The 15,660-nt window shown below is 34.2% G+C and overlaps 2 protein-coding genes across 4 annotated transcripts; both read right to left on the minus strand.

Moving 5' to 3' along the window:
- Positions 1-690: 690 nt before the first annotated feature.
- Positions 691-12,645, minus strand: LOC142553392 (nardilysin-like). 3 transcript variants are annotated; one of them, XM_075663604.1, is made up of 19 exons: positions 12,185-12,645; positions 11,981-12,056; positions 11,644-11,690; positions 11,076-11,188; positions 10,004-10,077; positions 9,768-9,863; positions 9,563-9,682; positions 8,536-8,769; positions 7,319-7,467; positions 6,370-6,526; positions 5,085-5,237; positions 4,095-4,474; positions 3,832-3,981; positions 3,109-3,291; positions 2,406-2,609; positions 2,209-2,312; positions 1,817-1,970; positions 1,256-1,377; positions 691-1,057 (listed from the first exon to the last, which is right to left on the minus strand). In XM_075663604.1, the coding sequence occupies exons 1-19, from the start codon at positions 12,488-12,490 to the stop codon at positions 820-822; spliced, it is 3,060 nt and encodes a 1,019-aa protein (XP_075519719.1). In that variant the 5' UTR covers positions 12,491-12,645; the 3' UTR covers positions 691-819. The 3 variants fall into 3 exon arrangements, with proteins under 3 accessions (XP_075519719.1, XP_075519717.1, XP_075519718.1); XM_075663602.1 differs by lacking the exons at positions 691-1,057; positions 1,256-1,377 and adding an exon at positions 1,438-1,674 and having other exon boundaries at positions 1,772-1,970; positions 12,185-12,627; XM_075663603.1 differs by lacking the exons at positions 691-1,057; positions 1,256-1,377 and adding an exon at positions 1,608-1,666 and having other exon boundaries at positions 1,765-1,970; positions 12,185-12,627.
- A 1,443-nt stretch (positions 12,646-14,088) lies between these two features.
- LOC142554477 (uncharacterized) lies at positions 14,089-15,457 on the minus strand. Its single transcript, XM_075665146.1, has 3 exons — positions 14,836-15,457; positions 14,631-14,734; positions 14,089-14,503 (listed from the first exon to the last, which is right to left on the minus strand). The coding sequence occupies exons 1-3, from the start codon at positions 15,415-15,417 to the stop codon at positions 14,179-14,181; spliced, it is 1,011 nt and encodes a 336-aa protein (XP_075521261.1). The 5' UTR covers positions 15,418-15,457; the 3' UTR covers positions 14,089-14,178.
- Positions 15,458-15,660: the final 203 nt, after the last annotated feature.

A 15,660-nucleotide genomic window follows, 5' to 3' on the forward strand; every position in this document is an offset into this window, starting at 1 on the left:
TACTTTAATTAAATTTTCCAATTCAAGTTTTATTTTTATTGTACACACACTCACACCGTGTATTTAAAGTTTTAAATTTAATTAATTATCTAAAAAAACTTATCAAAAGTCATAAAAATTAAATTTGTTTTAAATTTTTGAAATTTAATTTTTGTTTATAACAATATATAAACCATAAATAATATTTTAAGTCATAATAAAGATAAAATAATATCTTAATTTAATTTTTAAAATCCAAAAATTACCTTTTTTTTAACCCCGTTTTCTTTTTTTTTCATGAAAAATAAAATTTACGTAAAAATATCTAAAATACTTATTAAAAAGTTTAATTTTTTTTAATTTCAATTTTAACATGTATACAACATTTGCACACAGGATTAGTAAATAAATAAAAATAACACATGGGCAGAAACACAGTCGGTTGATTCTCAAAAAAAAAAAAAAAAAAAAACACAGTTAACCGTAGGGACTTCAAAAAAGACCCAAGCGTACAATATTTTTAAGCCTCCAATTCCCAATTACGTAATTGCTACCACACAAACAAAAAACGAGTAATTAACCCTATATAACATTAAATCAAACACATAATGAAACCAAATGATTTTTCCGCATGCCAGGGACTCGGAGCGCCTCGTGCATACAAAACAAAACTACATTTTTTACTCGAGGGGGAAAAAGAAAAAGATAAAATGAATATAATACATGTTAGTTGTTCTTTATTTGTTGATTTTCATTCACCTTCGTATAATCAAGTTCCGGTGATTTAATAATTTCCAATTCATCATCACATTGAATGAAACATTTTAATTAGTTTCTGTTTCAACAAAAGCTGGGATAGAATTTGGAATTCTTCTTAAATTCTTCGAGGTCATTAATGACCTGCGCAGATGTTACTTGGGCATTGCTCAAGTCAGTATTGCAACCCCACACACGAATTGCAAGCCTCCGACACTTTGGAGAGGGCTGCCTCAAATATGTGCGATACCAATCCACAACATCTTTCTTTTGGACACCATTAAGCTCCTCCGCTTCCTTCTTCGACAAGTCAAACATATACCTGAAACCAATTTAATTTTATGCAACAAACCAGATTCGATTTTCACCTAAAACTGGTTGAACATATACCTAAAACTAGAGGACATCCCAGGAAGGAAAGTACTAAACAATTGTTGGTTTAACGATCTTAATTCAAGTATAATCCGTCTCAAATCGAACTCAGACAGTAAAATACCTTTTCTGGAACAAAATGAATTACCTTTTGTCGACAATTTGACCCCAAAAACGATTTGTTTCATACAAAAGAGATGGATCTTTCTCGAGAAGCTTCCCCATTAAACCATTTTTGTAATTCTCAAAGGTATCAGAGTCGAGTTTGTTCTGCACCAACAGGAATTTCATTAGGAAAACACATATCAAGGAAGTAAACAATTCAAATTCAATCAAGTTGTCAATCTATTTTGTTTTATGAAACTTGAATACGACAATTGACACAATAAAACAACCAAACATACAGAATGTTGCCCTTTCTTCGGCCAATGACAGAAATTGGAAAATAGGGGCAAAGAAAACAGGGCATACAAGAAAATGATTTACGGAATGGTCTAATTTTACCCGCAACACACTCAAACTACAGTCCACACACGAATACAAATAAGAAAGAAAACAACTAACAAACTACAGTCCACACACGAATACAAATAAGAAAGAAAACAACAACTGACAAACTACAGTCCACACACGAATACAAATAAGAAAGAAAACAACAACTAACAAATATGATTGAGAATTTATAACAGGTTTCATAATCCACACTTACCAATGTTTTTTCTAAGCCATTGATGAAGTTTTCAATCCTGCCTTGTAAGTAGACCGGATTGTGCTCAGAAGATTGAACACGGAAACAGAATCCTAATATGCGATAGGTTACCCGTGCACTGCAGTCAACAACATACCCTAGCTGCTCCTTCGTCCTATAACGAACAACAAATTACAAATATCATTTATTTAGCGCAGCTGTGTGGACACACAACATGTGATCATGTTTTGATACATGACTACATAAGTGTGCTGGACTGTCGATTTATGAGAGAGGGCGAAGAACTAATATCATCCTTCTCGTTTTATCCTCCAAAAAAAAAAAAATATATAAAGAATATGAACCAGAATTTTCAAATCCTTTATGTTCAATTCAACTAAAACATGAAATACCTGAGCTGATTAAAAAGTGGTTCTTCCACTATTTCATCAAACAAGTCAGTTAAAGCCTTTAATTTAGTCAAATCGACGCCTTCCGGTTCAATCTGAAAATAAAGCTGCAAATAAACCAACACACAAACCAAAGTAAAATTGGGTGTTTTCAGCCACAAGAACCAACAAACCTCATTAAAAAATATTTTTTAGATCACCTCCACCACGGAGTTTGTTTCTAGTTTATTTTTCACTCGGACATCTCTGACAAGGTCAGCACCTGGAGAGAGGCACATCACAAACTCCCTGTGTCTCAGCTCAATTGGAAGGGGCTGTACAGATAGGTTACTTCTAAATATATCTGATATGTAAAGAGCTTCCTCCTCCAGTAAATTCCCATGGCAAAGGCCCTCAATATACAACTGTAAAACAATAGATGGAAAAGCAGAGTAACAAGATTAAAAAACATCAATACAAATCACTGCAAATGCTAGGAAACGGTTCTGTACAAAAGCTACTACAAATTCACAGCAAAATGAACTGAATTAAAATATAAAAAAAAATCAATTAAGTATTAGTATTACAAGAGAAATACTCTAGGTTTATCAGAAAAAGTTGATAAAGCTTATTCAGTTATAAATTTGTACTAGCCATCATTAGTTGTACATTTTTACCTCGATTTGTGAAATGCTATGACTAGTGTTTAATGGTTTTACATTCACAAACGAACTCAACTTGACTGCCAGCCACATGTATATCATATAAAGGAATAACTTTATGCCCTTTCAACATCATTTTGTTTCATAAATAAGAATGTTATCATTATCTAAATTCTATTATCCGGGACTACTCATCTCTATTGCTTTACAAAATTTCAACAGCTAAAGATAACTGAGCAACAAAATTATAACTAGTTAAAACCTGGGATAAAAGATCTGGAACAAAAGCCCTTAAATCTGCTAGAGACAAATCACTTAACAAGCACAACTTTTCTTCCACATCCCAGAAACCTTGGCACAAAACTTGCAGCCTTAAATAGGAAGAATGATTTAGAGGCTTCATGTTGGTGTTTCTCAAAGTTCTCTCCATATCTTCTTTAACAACCTGCCAAACATGGAAACATTTTAAAAGAGTTCAAAATCATCGTGAGAAAAATTTACTAAAGTCATTTTAGAATGGAATGAAACACATATCTATTTATCACACCTTAAAAGAAATATTCAAAAAATGGACACACCTATCATAACATAAATTAAATAACCTGATCATTGACTTTGCTGCTCGTTGCATAAAAAAAATCGATGGTACTTACTTGAATTGCTCATAGATCAATACCAACTATATACAGTTCTTATCCCATGTCGAATGCAACTAGAGGAGCAGAAAATCCTATATGCAAGATGCAGAATCCCTTTTTTGTTCTTTTTGCAAGGAAAAATTATTAACAAATAACAATGAAATAACTAATAAGGAAATGAAAATATGAAACAGCGCAATGGTTACAGTAACGCCTAAAGTGTATAAAGATACCATTTTATCTGTGCTTTTGTTCAATGTCAAGTTAAACTCATCCTCACAACAACTCTTAGTTCTGAATAATGCTCCTGCTTTCATCTTCCATTTAATAAGAAGAATGTTACATACCTTGAAACGGTCATCCTTTGGCAAGAATAACTCAGCTATTCCCAGAACTTTATCCAAGAGAACTGAAAGCTTATCATTAAAACCATAAAGCTTCAGCTCTAACTTATCGCCATAAAGAGAAACAGAACTTTCCAGTTTTGCCACACTCGCCTGCAGTAAATATAATAAGATGCATAATATTTATAAAAAAATCAGCATACTTCACCGGGATCAGCACGCAAAAAGCAGATCAAGATAACAAAAAACAGCAGAAGAGTGATAACCTGATAAATAATCTCATTGAGTTCATCCTTCAGGAGCAATATATATATTTCAGTCAGGACTGCATTTCTTAAATTACTGTATCCTCCTTTTAGTGATATCCGGAAATATGTATTAGCGCGAGGAAGTCTAAAAGTATTGTCAAGCATGTACCACAACTTCATATGAGGTTCATCAAGTATACAGATTGGAGATGATGCATCTGCAACATCGCACGGTGCCTTGTCGGCCCTTATGGAAAAATCACGTGGGATAAAGTGATTCTTTGATGGCAGATGTAAAGAGGAATTTATTTCTGGAGTATCCTTCCATAACTCCATCAGAGAAGATGGTATATCTTCCTCAACATATCGTGATTTGAACCATGGCTCATGCTGAATATCTGAAAATCATGCAAGGGGGTAAGAGGACCAACATTCAACGATCATTTGGTATCATGTAGACAAAAGGCTGAACCATTAATCGGGATAAAACTCATCACAAAAATAATGGATATTCTAAAGATATTTTTCGAGTGACACTCGAGTTGAACAAGAGTTTGTCAGTGTGAACCAAAAACAATAGCAAGAAGCGATGATAGATGATTCAGCAACTAAACAAAAAGCCACAAAGATGGTTCAGTCTTCAATTTATTAAGGTAATGAACCATAGTAATCGAAGACATACAAATATGAATTATGAAGGTTGGACAAACCATCGTCACCAATTCAGTTCCTAGGTAAACCAGTTGAACGGGAACGTATTACGACTTTTTTCACACAAAATAGTAAACTTTACAGAATGTGATCTTTGCGGTTAAATATTTTAACCCAGAGACACGAGAAAATGCATACAGATATCATGGCTGATATTCCTAAAACAACAGGATATTTTGGAGAACCTCAATCAATCACTTTTCATATCCTACACACTTATGTTATTTAAGGAAAAGTCCAGCACGTGACTACAAGATAACAAAATAGAACAATAAATAACTAGTAAGCAAAAATCACCATATGACTTGTTAAAAGACTTGGTTATTATGTCGACTCTCATGTTTGCAGGCCCGAAGAAATCCAGAAGATATTTGATCATCTCCTCATCCCAGACTTCATATGAATAGTCACCATAGATAACATGTTCTGGAGGATAAACCAGGAGGTTTCCTGCAATTGAACATTAGTGACTTAATATGCCTTATTAAATGTAAGCAAAGACAAAGATAAAATTTATACCCAAGAAAGCCTCAGAAAAAGATTTCTTTGTTTTTTGTTTTTTAATTTATATACCCCTTTCATCACATGTCTTGTCGAGATTCATAATCTGTCAAACACCAGAACTACAGTTATGTTTAAGTAACCATTTCAAACCTCTTCTATTACAAGTCAAATGAATATTCAGCAAGACAAACCAAATAACTCGGGATCTGCATCATTTTAAATGACAAAAGTAAATGATTCTTATCCCAATGACATTAAAATTTCTGGAAAAATTTTTATGAGCATCCTTCGATTCTAAAAGAATGTTTGAAGACTAATGCCACAATTGTTGTGGGACATTAAAAAGATTCAGCGTAGAAAATGGGCTCATTGTTAAACAAATTCCAAAATCTTGTGCCAACTACAAAAGTGTGTTTGTCATCGCAGGGTTTAAAGATTTTGAAGGATAACGGATGGCCAACCCTTTGCTCTTCTCTCTTCTCACTTGTTCTTCCTACCAACACAAAGAATGGATTGTTTCCCAAATAGATAATATCTATTATCAAACCCTCCTCCAATCTCTCCTGTCAAACACACTATAAAGGCATTTATAGATATCACAACATCAGAAGCGCACAGGTATGACTAACAGATAATAGAGGTTTTGGCAACAAAACAGTTCCTCGAAAAGATTCTCTGGATGGATCATGATGATTTTTTTTAATAAAATCTCTTTTGGATGGATCATCTCATGAATTCTCTTGGATAAACAGCAGTAGTTAGATATTATAAGCAAATAGTCATATGACAGTCTTGCTGCATACTATAATTTATTGTTAATAACTAAAAAAACTAAGTCAGTTTATAGGAATATAATATCTAGGCTAACTGTAGTAAAAATGCCTCGATGAAAAAATGGGAAACTCAATAATAAGAAAATTTCACAAGGTCTCAAGCCAAATGAGATGAGTGGTATTGCTACATGCTAGTTTGATGAGAGAGATATTAAAGCAACTTTGAAAATTTTCTAATTGATGGATTATGAAATTTGGAACCGATGAATATAAACAGGAACGTAGTAATGTGATATATAAAATACCAGCAAGTTCTGCAGCATAATCATCTGCAGGTTGTTCCTCAGCAAATCTAAACTCCATGTTTCCGATATCTTGGAGTTCCTTAAAAATCCATTCTTGCGGAGGAATTTGACGCAACAGTTTGAGATATTGATAAACAAAGCCAATTATTTCAAAAATCTGCATCATCAGTCAATAAGTTAAAAGGAGAAAGAATGGCAGACCAAAGCTCTTGAACATCCATGAATCCCATTGACAGAGTAGTAAATAAATTAGCAATCGGCATGGTGAAAAAAGTTCACAAGTAAGCAAAATAAAAAAAAAAAGCAAAAAAAGGGAAAAAAAAACAACCCAAACAGAAAGGATGGGACAAAAAAAAGGTGCTTGGGCCCTTGAAGCCATGTTGCAAGACCGAATAACTCAGACATGAACCCTAATTTGTGTCCAATAAAGATGCTGCTTTTCTAAAGTCTAAAAAATGGATATCAGAGAGTACATTATATCTATTTTCAAGCTTGTTTTTCTACATGCAAATAGTTTCAAGTAGTGCTCTAAAATCAACCATTTTTTCCTATCTATATTTGCGTGTCTTTATTGAATTACCATAAAGTTTAAAGAAGTTGAAAATGTGATTTTAAGGGTAACTTTTCCATGTTTACTCTGATAACAAAGAGCTACAAACCCTTGCTATCACATTCATGCAATTTTACAGCTGCATGTATCAAAACAATACTACCTTAAAACAAAGGATATTTTTTTCTTCCGACATCCCATGAAGGTTGTAAGCTCGTCAATTCACTATTGAAGTAAATAAATCTGCCGATAAATGGCAATAATATTTACACAAAATTACTTTGTGCATAAGAGGGAAATTACTTATTCAAAGTACTAAGTTGCTTCTTCAAGGAATGTAATCTAACGAAGAATACTTTATTTCTATTAGTAACTACGGAAGGAGCAGGAAAGTGTTACCTTCTCTAAGCCAGAGTCCGTGAGGTGTAGAGACATGCCGAAAATGTAAGCTATTGAAGAGCGAGACATCCCTTCATCGCCAACGCCAGCTGATATAGAAGTTACCCAGCCTTTAGCTTTCAGGAAAAAATGCAAGCTCCCCTTGCCCTCTGGAATCATGTTAATGTTTCTCTCAGTCAAAATTTAAATTCTCAGATACAAGCACACTCGTTTCATAAAAATTTCATAAAAATATAGGCAAACACAGTTTATAATTTTGAAGATGACAAAAAGTAATTTTGAAGTCCTAAGCTACCAGATCTAATCCATACCATCAAAGATTGTTCCTTCGGTTAGAATGAATGACCAATAATGAAGAAACAGAAGGCAGAAATCAAAGATGAAGAAACAGAAGATAAGCCCATATCAAACACGTTTTGAGAGGCCAATCTTCCAGAAAATGACGTAAGGTGATGAATGAGGTAAAAGTCTATGGGTGTAAAATGAGAATCTTGTAGCAAACCGCTCTACTCAGCTCACGTTTTTTGGAGTTTGAGATTTATATATATTCAAAAGCCAGAGAGTTTATTTAAAAATATGAACGAAATAGACCCATTCGTCTGGGCTAAAATCACTGATAGGATATATATAGTATTTTACAAATGTTGAGACACACAAGCAAGGATTATAACGAGTAAATATGCAAGAGATGATTTAACAATTTGACAGGACTGGAAATAACGGAACAAACATTTAGAAGCCAGGAAAAACCCATAACTATGCACTGTAGTTCATAATTCTAACAAGTGCCTGAAAACAGAGTAAGGCATTTTAGAGATAAGTAAGAAATCCAAAAGATAGAAACATTTCAGATATAACCATGACGAAAAAGGGTGGTCTTATACACTATTTACTTCAAATCCTCCCACTAATCTCAAGAGTGAAAAGCAAACACAAGAACCAAAATAAATATATAAATAAAATATATTACAAGAAACAGAATTTTGCACCATGTGTTTCCAATTTTCAAGTTGCATCGCTTACAGAGAGTATACATGAAGTAGCTTTTTCCCAAATCCAGATGCAAACTATCAAGAAGAGCTAAATATCAAGAAGAGCTAAATACAAAAATAAAAGCAGAAACATATTATTTCTTGCTTGTAGCATATGTATTTTGTTATGCTTTTAGAAAGCAGCTAACCAACATAAGGAAGAAGTTGTAATAGCAGCAATCTCACCGTGTCCAAGGAGATGAGCCAGGTAATCTTCAGCCTTCTTCAAATAATCTTTTCGCAGTGAAGGTAATGTCCATGACAAATCAAGGATATGAACATCTTTAACTGCCTCTAACCAATAAAGTTTGCCTGCTTTCCAAATAGGAACGTTCAACCCAATCTCTGGCTTAACCGAAAGGCCTTTCCTGACATTGCTAAATAATTCGAGGGCCCAACTTTCAAGAACTTCAAGAGTCTCTGCAAAAATTCAGCAGTTAAATAATAACAAAAGGATAAGACAGATCATGTCTTTCTATGGGTAGGCCGTGAAAGTAACAAGATGAAACACTACTAAAGAGCCAGTAGATTCTTATATTACCACCTGAGCCAAGAGAGTACCTTTTAATCATCACCATCACCTAGACCACACTTACAGGTACCTTTTTTCAAAACCCCAATGGAATTTTAAGCAAATTCAGCGTAAGAGCAAAAACCATATCCCCGAACATCATGATTTACAATTAATTTCATCATGGGATTGTTGCCATCAGATACGCAGAGTATATTTATTTTTCGACTACTATGCTGACATGAGGGTTGTGAAAGGTGGTTACAATGTTTAGTGGTGCGCTAAAATCTACAGTTGACAAAGATAACCTCATGTATTTAAATTAAATGAATTTATACAGGTTGGGGCCCATCTCAACCCAGATTCCCTGATTGCCTTCACCGAAAGCAAAATTAGAAATTTTACAGGTAACCCAATTTTTCCAGTGCTATTCTCTCAGTCAAGTGGGGAGGTTGGTGAAGTATAAACATGCCCCCAGCTGCTCCTTTCTTTTCTAAGACAGCTGATACTCATTTCTTTTCCAAGACAGCTAATTTATTGTACGTGTTTTGCCCCAGAATCTTACCTAAATAGCCATTTAAATACTCAATAACAGGAATCCAATTAAAAACTCAAAATTCATCTGGACCAGTTAACAAACTAAAAACCTTCACATCAACTCAATTTTACTACTTACTACTTGTACACATTTGAAAAACTTACCGCCCCCTATAATAACTAGCTTCATTGATCCACCATAATAATAATCATTGTACAGCTTCAAAATATGATCCCGTAAATTTATTCCCTTTTCCACGGCATCAGCCAGGCTCTTTTTATTCCCTACAATAATCCAAAGGTGAAGTTTAATAGTAACCACAACTTATCAGCAAGAACACAAAATGAAGGTGATAGAAATGCAAAATACCCCAAAAGAATCGGTTAAAAGGATGATCACATGCAGATGTATAGCACTGTAGTTGTTGCAGCCGACAGGAATCATTTTGTAAAGCCTGATTAAATTCTGTAACCCAGATTGCCATGTGATAAAAAAAGGAACATTGAGTTTCCAAGTGTTAACAGAAGCAGAAAACAATGAATCACTAAAGAAGTATGATCTTTTATGACACTGCATGAGGACACAAACAATAAAACTTGAGCTACCCGAATCCACGGCCAATACCTCCCGTTCCATGGCTTCAGCCTTAACTAAAGGTGAGATGAAAAATTGAGCAAATCTGAAAAATTGAACATCAAGAATAAGCATTCACATAATCTTGCATACAAGAAACACAAGCAAATCACAAACAAGAAGCAAGTTCCATGATTGCAAAACGAAATCATGAAGTCCATAACCACACATCACACGATGAAAAGATATCAGTATTATAGTACAACATATGCTGCATCTAACAGAACCCATGCAATTCATGTTACATTACCCTTCATATCAATCAGCATCACTAGAACCATTTGCACCTTCATATTCTATCAAGTCCAAAATTTTGAAGAACTGGCATAATTTTGCATTTCTCCACCACACAACAAAATCTTACATGTTCTCCAAAAAACCATAAAACGGTTGTCCACTTGATGTAACCATGAATAATTAGCAACATCTTACACAATTATAAAGATTATAAAGAGTTTTATTAAGCATAGACACAGATGATTTCATGTGTCAAAGTTATATATAGTGGCTAAATTACCATGCTTGGACAGAAACACAATATAAAGAAACCATAACAAAAAAATATAACATTCTAGTTTCTTCAAAATAAAGAACTGGTGATGTGAAATGTAAATGTATAAACAATTTCACATATAAACATTAGTGAATAAACAAGATATATTTAAGCACTCACATGAGGCACAGTAAAAGAGTTGCAAAATACGGTTCAATACATTCATGAAGTGAGCGTTAAGGGTAAATAAACAAAACATAAAGTGTATATAAAAGTATGTGTGCGGTTATAAAGCTCGGGGAAAATAATATCATTTATTTGAGTTAGCTCATTTCTCTACGGGCTAAACGATGTTCAAGAAAATCAGTATGGCAAAGATATTATGATTTCGAATACCAGTCAAAAGAATATTAATGGTAACTAAAACACGAGAAAAACAGATTGGATCAACAAAAAACTTAGTAACAGGTTGCCTCAAGAGAATGCCTAGCGGCTGAAAAAAGAAATCAAATCAATGAAGTTTCCATCCTGCAAAAGAACCCTTAGTTTACCTTGTCAAGGCACCCTTAAGAAACTCCCTTTTTACTTCAAAGTGGTAGCAGGTATGCTCAGTTTCTGTGTAAGCATTTGATGATCCTCCATGCTTAGATAAATAACTATCGTACTAGAAACAAAACAAAAAAGACTATTACAAATAGACAATGAAATTTTTAGACGAACTCTACCAAATCACAAGATAATGACAAAAGGATGTGTGTTCCACACCAGGAGCTCTAGACTTCAACATTCGAACAAATCATGACATTTAGGACAGTTTTGGTTGAGTTCTAAATGTTATAATTATTTTCTAATTTTTTATGCCATAACATTTACATATTAATTTTACTATTGTTCATCTCTCTCCTACCTCAACATTCACAACTTACCTATCCCTCAACTCAAACTTTTGTATTAGGGCGGCTTGAGTTCAATCATTTGCAAACTACCTCAGCCCTCCACCATGTTTATTTTGCCGAATCAAAGAAAACATGGGTAAGTTGCTAGACTACAAAGTTCCACCAGCATCTAATCAAACATTTAAAGCAAGCTACACGGAGGAAACAATTTTGATCAACAAACCTCATTTTCATCTGGAAAATCAGCACTTCCCATGAAAAGCATGTGCTCTGCATTGAAAGTTTCAAGATAGAATGTTTAAATAACAGAAAATTTAAATTATATTTACTTCATAAGGAATGACCCATTGCCCCCTATTGTTCTCACGCCCGGTAAGATCAAGAGCATTCCTTGAATATCGTGCAACGAAAAGTATGATCTTAGTATCTCAGCCTGCGATTGTAGTTATTTATCCTATATCTCCACACTATCTCATCCTACGGAAACTCAGTCGACAACTCGCAATGCTCAAATGAAAGGAGTAGCATTTCATAGTCAAACAAGAGGGGTAAAATTAAACCTAGAAAGTGGGCCAGGCCCTGGGCTTCATAAGGATCCTTAAAACTCCCCATTCCCACACACATTGCCGCCGCAGCCTGTATCGAAAATAGAAAACGAGGAAAACTTCGTTCTCAAATATCACAAAGCTCTATTGAACTGAATGAATTAAACAAACTCAAATTGATGTAATTGAACCCCCGTAATTTGACAGAATCTATCCAACCTTTTTCTGCAACGAGCCTTTGAATCCTTTTTCCTCTCCCTCCTCCTCTGCTTCATCTTCCTCTCCACCATCTCCTTCTCCAAAATCCTCATCGTCTTCTTCTTCATCATCTTCATCCTCGTCCTCGTCTTCCTCACTGTCACCAAGCTTTCTCTCCCCGTGAGTCTCATCGGAGTAAATATCGGGATCGTGAACAAGCAAAGCACAGAGACCGTTAGCGAGCTGAATGTATCTGTAAAGCCGCCTGTCCGTGGGGGACTTCATCACGACGTCGTCGGAGGAGATAGCACCGCCACCGACCGCCATTGTTACCAATAGAGATCGAGAGTGAGAGGCGAAGCGGTTGATTTTTAGTTTGGGGAGAGACGCAGAAGTCCTGCGAAGGTATTTGACGTAAACGAGTCTTTTGGAGTCTGTGTTGCGGCGTATAGGACAGTAGCTCAGCGAGGATACCAGCTTCATTATTCATAACAAATATAGTCATGTCATTTTTTTACCTTTTGTTTTGTTTTTTTAAAAAAAATGATTTTCCATTTTTATTTTGAAAACGAATATTAAATGTGTTTTTTTTTATGTTTCATAATATTTTTCGAATAATTATTAATTACTAGCTTCTTTGCACAGTTTTTTTTATAATTATCTATAGACTAAAGTGAAATTTGATAAATTATCGAGGAACTAAAGTGCTATTTGAATAGTTGTAATTTAAAACAAAAATAAAAAAATGTTTTTTGAGATTTTAAAAAATAAAAACAAAAATGTAATTTTGATATAAAATAAGGGTAAAATTGGGAAATCAAAAAACAGACCAACTTTTTTGTCTCTATTAGGGAGATTCTTAATAGATAGTAATAGATAGATAATATAATTTTTCAAACTTTAAACCAAATGGTCTGCTTTATATATGTATATGTTGTTAAATATCTTAATAAAAATTTATTCTTCTGTCGTGATATCAATCGGATGATATCCAAAAAATAAACCAATGTGATATTATGCACTATTTAGAGCATGATCGGTAGGATTATCTCATGGAGACATTAGTTTATTAGGATAATAAATATTTGTTGTCAGTGTTTGAATGAACGTTATCATCTTATACTCGTGATTGGTATGACATTTTATTCTAATATTCATTGAAATAGTCATTTTATTCATTTTGAATGAGAATGATAATTCTTACTTTTCATTTTATATATTTATGAAATTTTTTCCTTATTTAGCTTAACTAAGTATAAATTTATATCTTCTTAATAATAATAATAATAATAATAATAATAATAATATGTTATTACAATTATAATTATAAAAATTAAATACATAATTATTAGTTTCATGATAACGATAATTTTATAATAATTAATAAAATACAATATTTATAATTTTACTATTTTTTAATAATAATAATAATAAACAATATTTTTGAGTATTTTGAAATTTAATTAATAATTATTTGATAATTTAAAATAATTTTATTTCATTCGTGTTTTATTTTTTTACCAGTCATTTGAATAAAATAAACACATCATTTGATTCATATTCTCATTTCATTCTAAAGTCGATTTTATTCTCACGTTATTTCATTCAAATATATCAATCATAAGAATCTCAGATGTTATTGAATAAAATTGGAAATTATGAAATATTATAGTTATTTAAAAGTTTATTAAATTTTTATTGAAAATGGCTTGAAATTTAAATATATTTTATTATGATTAAAATGATTGTAGAATACCAAATGATTGTAGAATACCAATTAATTATTCAAACTTGGAAGTAAACATTTAAATTTGAACAACATTGGACACATATAACATTACTCTAAAATGCACCATTATTCTCCCAGCCGGTCGAGTCAATTATGTCCATCCAATAAAGCCAGCACCCCTTCGATCATAACGAAAATAACACTTCAAAAAATTACCTTTAATCCTCAAATAACAGGAGATAAAACAATGATTATAAACGAAAACCAAATAATTTTTTCATCAGCACTAGAAAGGCAATGGATGGTGGTGAGCTGGTGAATAAGGCGAATAGGGCGACGAGCTCGCGACAAATGAAGGGGGATTGTGTGGAGAATGTGTCCTTGTTGGTGTTCTTGGAGTCACCGGGAACGAATGGTGATTAGTAGGAGAGTGTGGCCTATTCGGCGTTCTTGGAGTCACCGGACTTCTTGATCTTGATACCATCGCGCTACGAGCGTATCGATTTTCGCCACTTCTTGGAGGTCCTCTCTCTGCCCATTTGAGCTCTTGCTGTTTCACCAAAGATGGATATCCCATACAGCACCCTGTCTTTCCAGCTTCTTTTATATATCTGTCAAACAATATCATATATCATACCATATGTTAGCACTAACAAATATATATATATATATATATATATATAAAGTCGAAAATTCTTTCTAGCTAGCCCCGGCCATTGGATCATGTAGTTTTTGTACCTTTGGCTGAATCTTCTTCCCAAACATTCAATGCACTTTCGACCTTCGGTCATCACTCCCATTCCGATGCTCACACATTGCCTGCAATACACCCTTCCACACACCTATAAATTATAATAAACACGCACAAATGTAAAAATGTTTGATCAAAATCTATGCGCGTCCATTTAAATTTTTTTAACAAACAAACTAGCTAGCTACTTACTAAGCAACGGTACCGGAAAAGGTAGATATAATTGCAGCATACGGTACAGATATTGGAGTGTGGAATCCCGGGGCGCGTCCTCCCGCCGCCTCTCTCTCCGCTGTAGGCCACACTCATGCCACTGACATGGCTCATATCATCGTCATAAACAACACTCCTCTGAAAACTGCCAACCCCATGATCACCACCACGTAAGCTTAATCCATGAAGATGGTCATGACTATGCGCATTCGCATGATGACGATGATGGTGGTGATGATCATGGCCATGCATAATCCCCAGGCCCCCCCGAAAATCATCCTCGTTAGATCTATGGCGATCACCATGGTGACTATTATTATGGTGATTATTAGTGGTTTGAAAAGATGCTTCTAAGCCTTTGGTGAAGTCTAGGCTAGGGATTTTGGCTAACCGCGTTTCCGGGCACGACTCCGATACGATGGCTTTTTTCTTGTCTGGTGCATGCTGTTGCCTCACTTGAGCCAAATCTTGGAAAGTGAGGTTTACTGAATCATCTGGAACTCCGAGATAGAAATCCTCAAGCTCTTTTCTTGCTTTCTCTAGCGTTGCTCTGTCCCCCATTAACTGAGAAAATTCTCTTCGTAATTGAGAGAATTGTGAAATGAAGTAAATGTGTGGTTGGTGGGAATATATCGAACAGGCGTAGTGTAAGGGACGAGGAGGCATTGCAAAGGGCCAAAATGTTAGGCCGGCCACGCGTTTTAGTGTCTGTACGTAGAATACAAGAGAAAGGAAACAAAGTTGAACCCGTACGTGAGGGGATTCACCTGGGTTATTTATGAAACATATCAATCCTACCGATAT

The sequence above is a fragment of the Primulina tabacum genome, chromosome 8 (genome assembly GCF_025594145.1).
Source record: "Primulina tabacum isolate GXHZ01 chromosome 8, ASM2559414v2, whole genome shotgun sequence".
NCBI classification, from domain to species: domain Eukaryota; kingdom Viridiplantae; phylum Streptophyta; class Magnoliopsida; order Lamiales; family Gesneriaceae; genus Primulina; species Primulina tabacum.

Coding starts and splice junctions, on each gene's coding strand:
- LOC142553392 (XM_075663604.1), bottom strand. CDS start 12,490: ATGGCGGTCGGTGGCGGTGCTATCTCCTCCGACGACGTCGTGATGAAG. Junction 6,527..7,318: donor CGGACTCTGGCTTAGAGAAG/GTAACACTTTCC, acceptor CTGATGATGCAG/ATTTTTGAAATAATTGGCTT. Junction 5,238..6,369: donor TTATGCTGCAGAACTTGCTG/GTATTTTATATA, acceptor GTTCAATTGCAG/GAAACCTCCTGGTTTATCCT.
- LOC142554477 (XM_075665146.1), bottom strand. CDS start 15,417: ATGGGGGACAGAGCAACGCTAGAGAAAGCAAGAAAAGAGCTTGAGGAT. Junction 14,735..14,835: donor TTTTCCGGTACCGTTGCTTA/GTAAGTAGCTAG, acceptor TATAATTTATAG/GTGTGTGGAAGGGTGTATTG. Junction 14,504..14,630: donor GGAAGAAGATTCAGCCAAAG/GTACAAAAACTA, acceptor ATTGTTTGACAG/ATATATAAAAGAAGCTGGAA.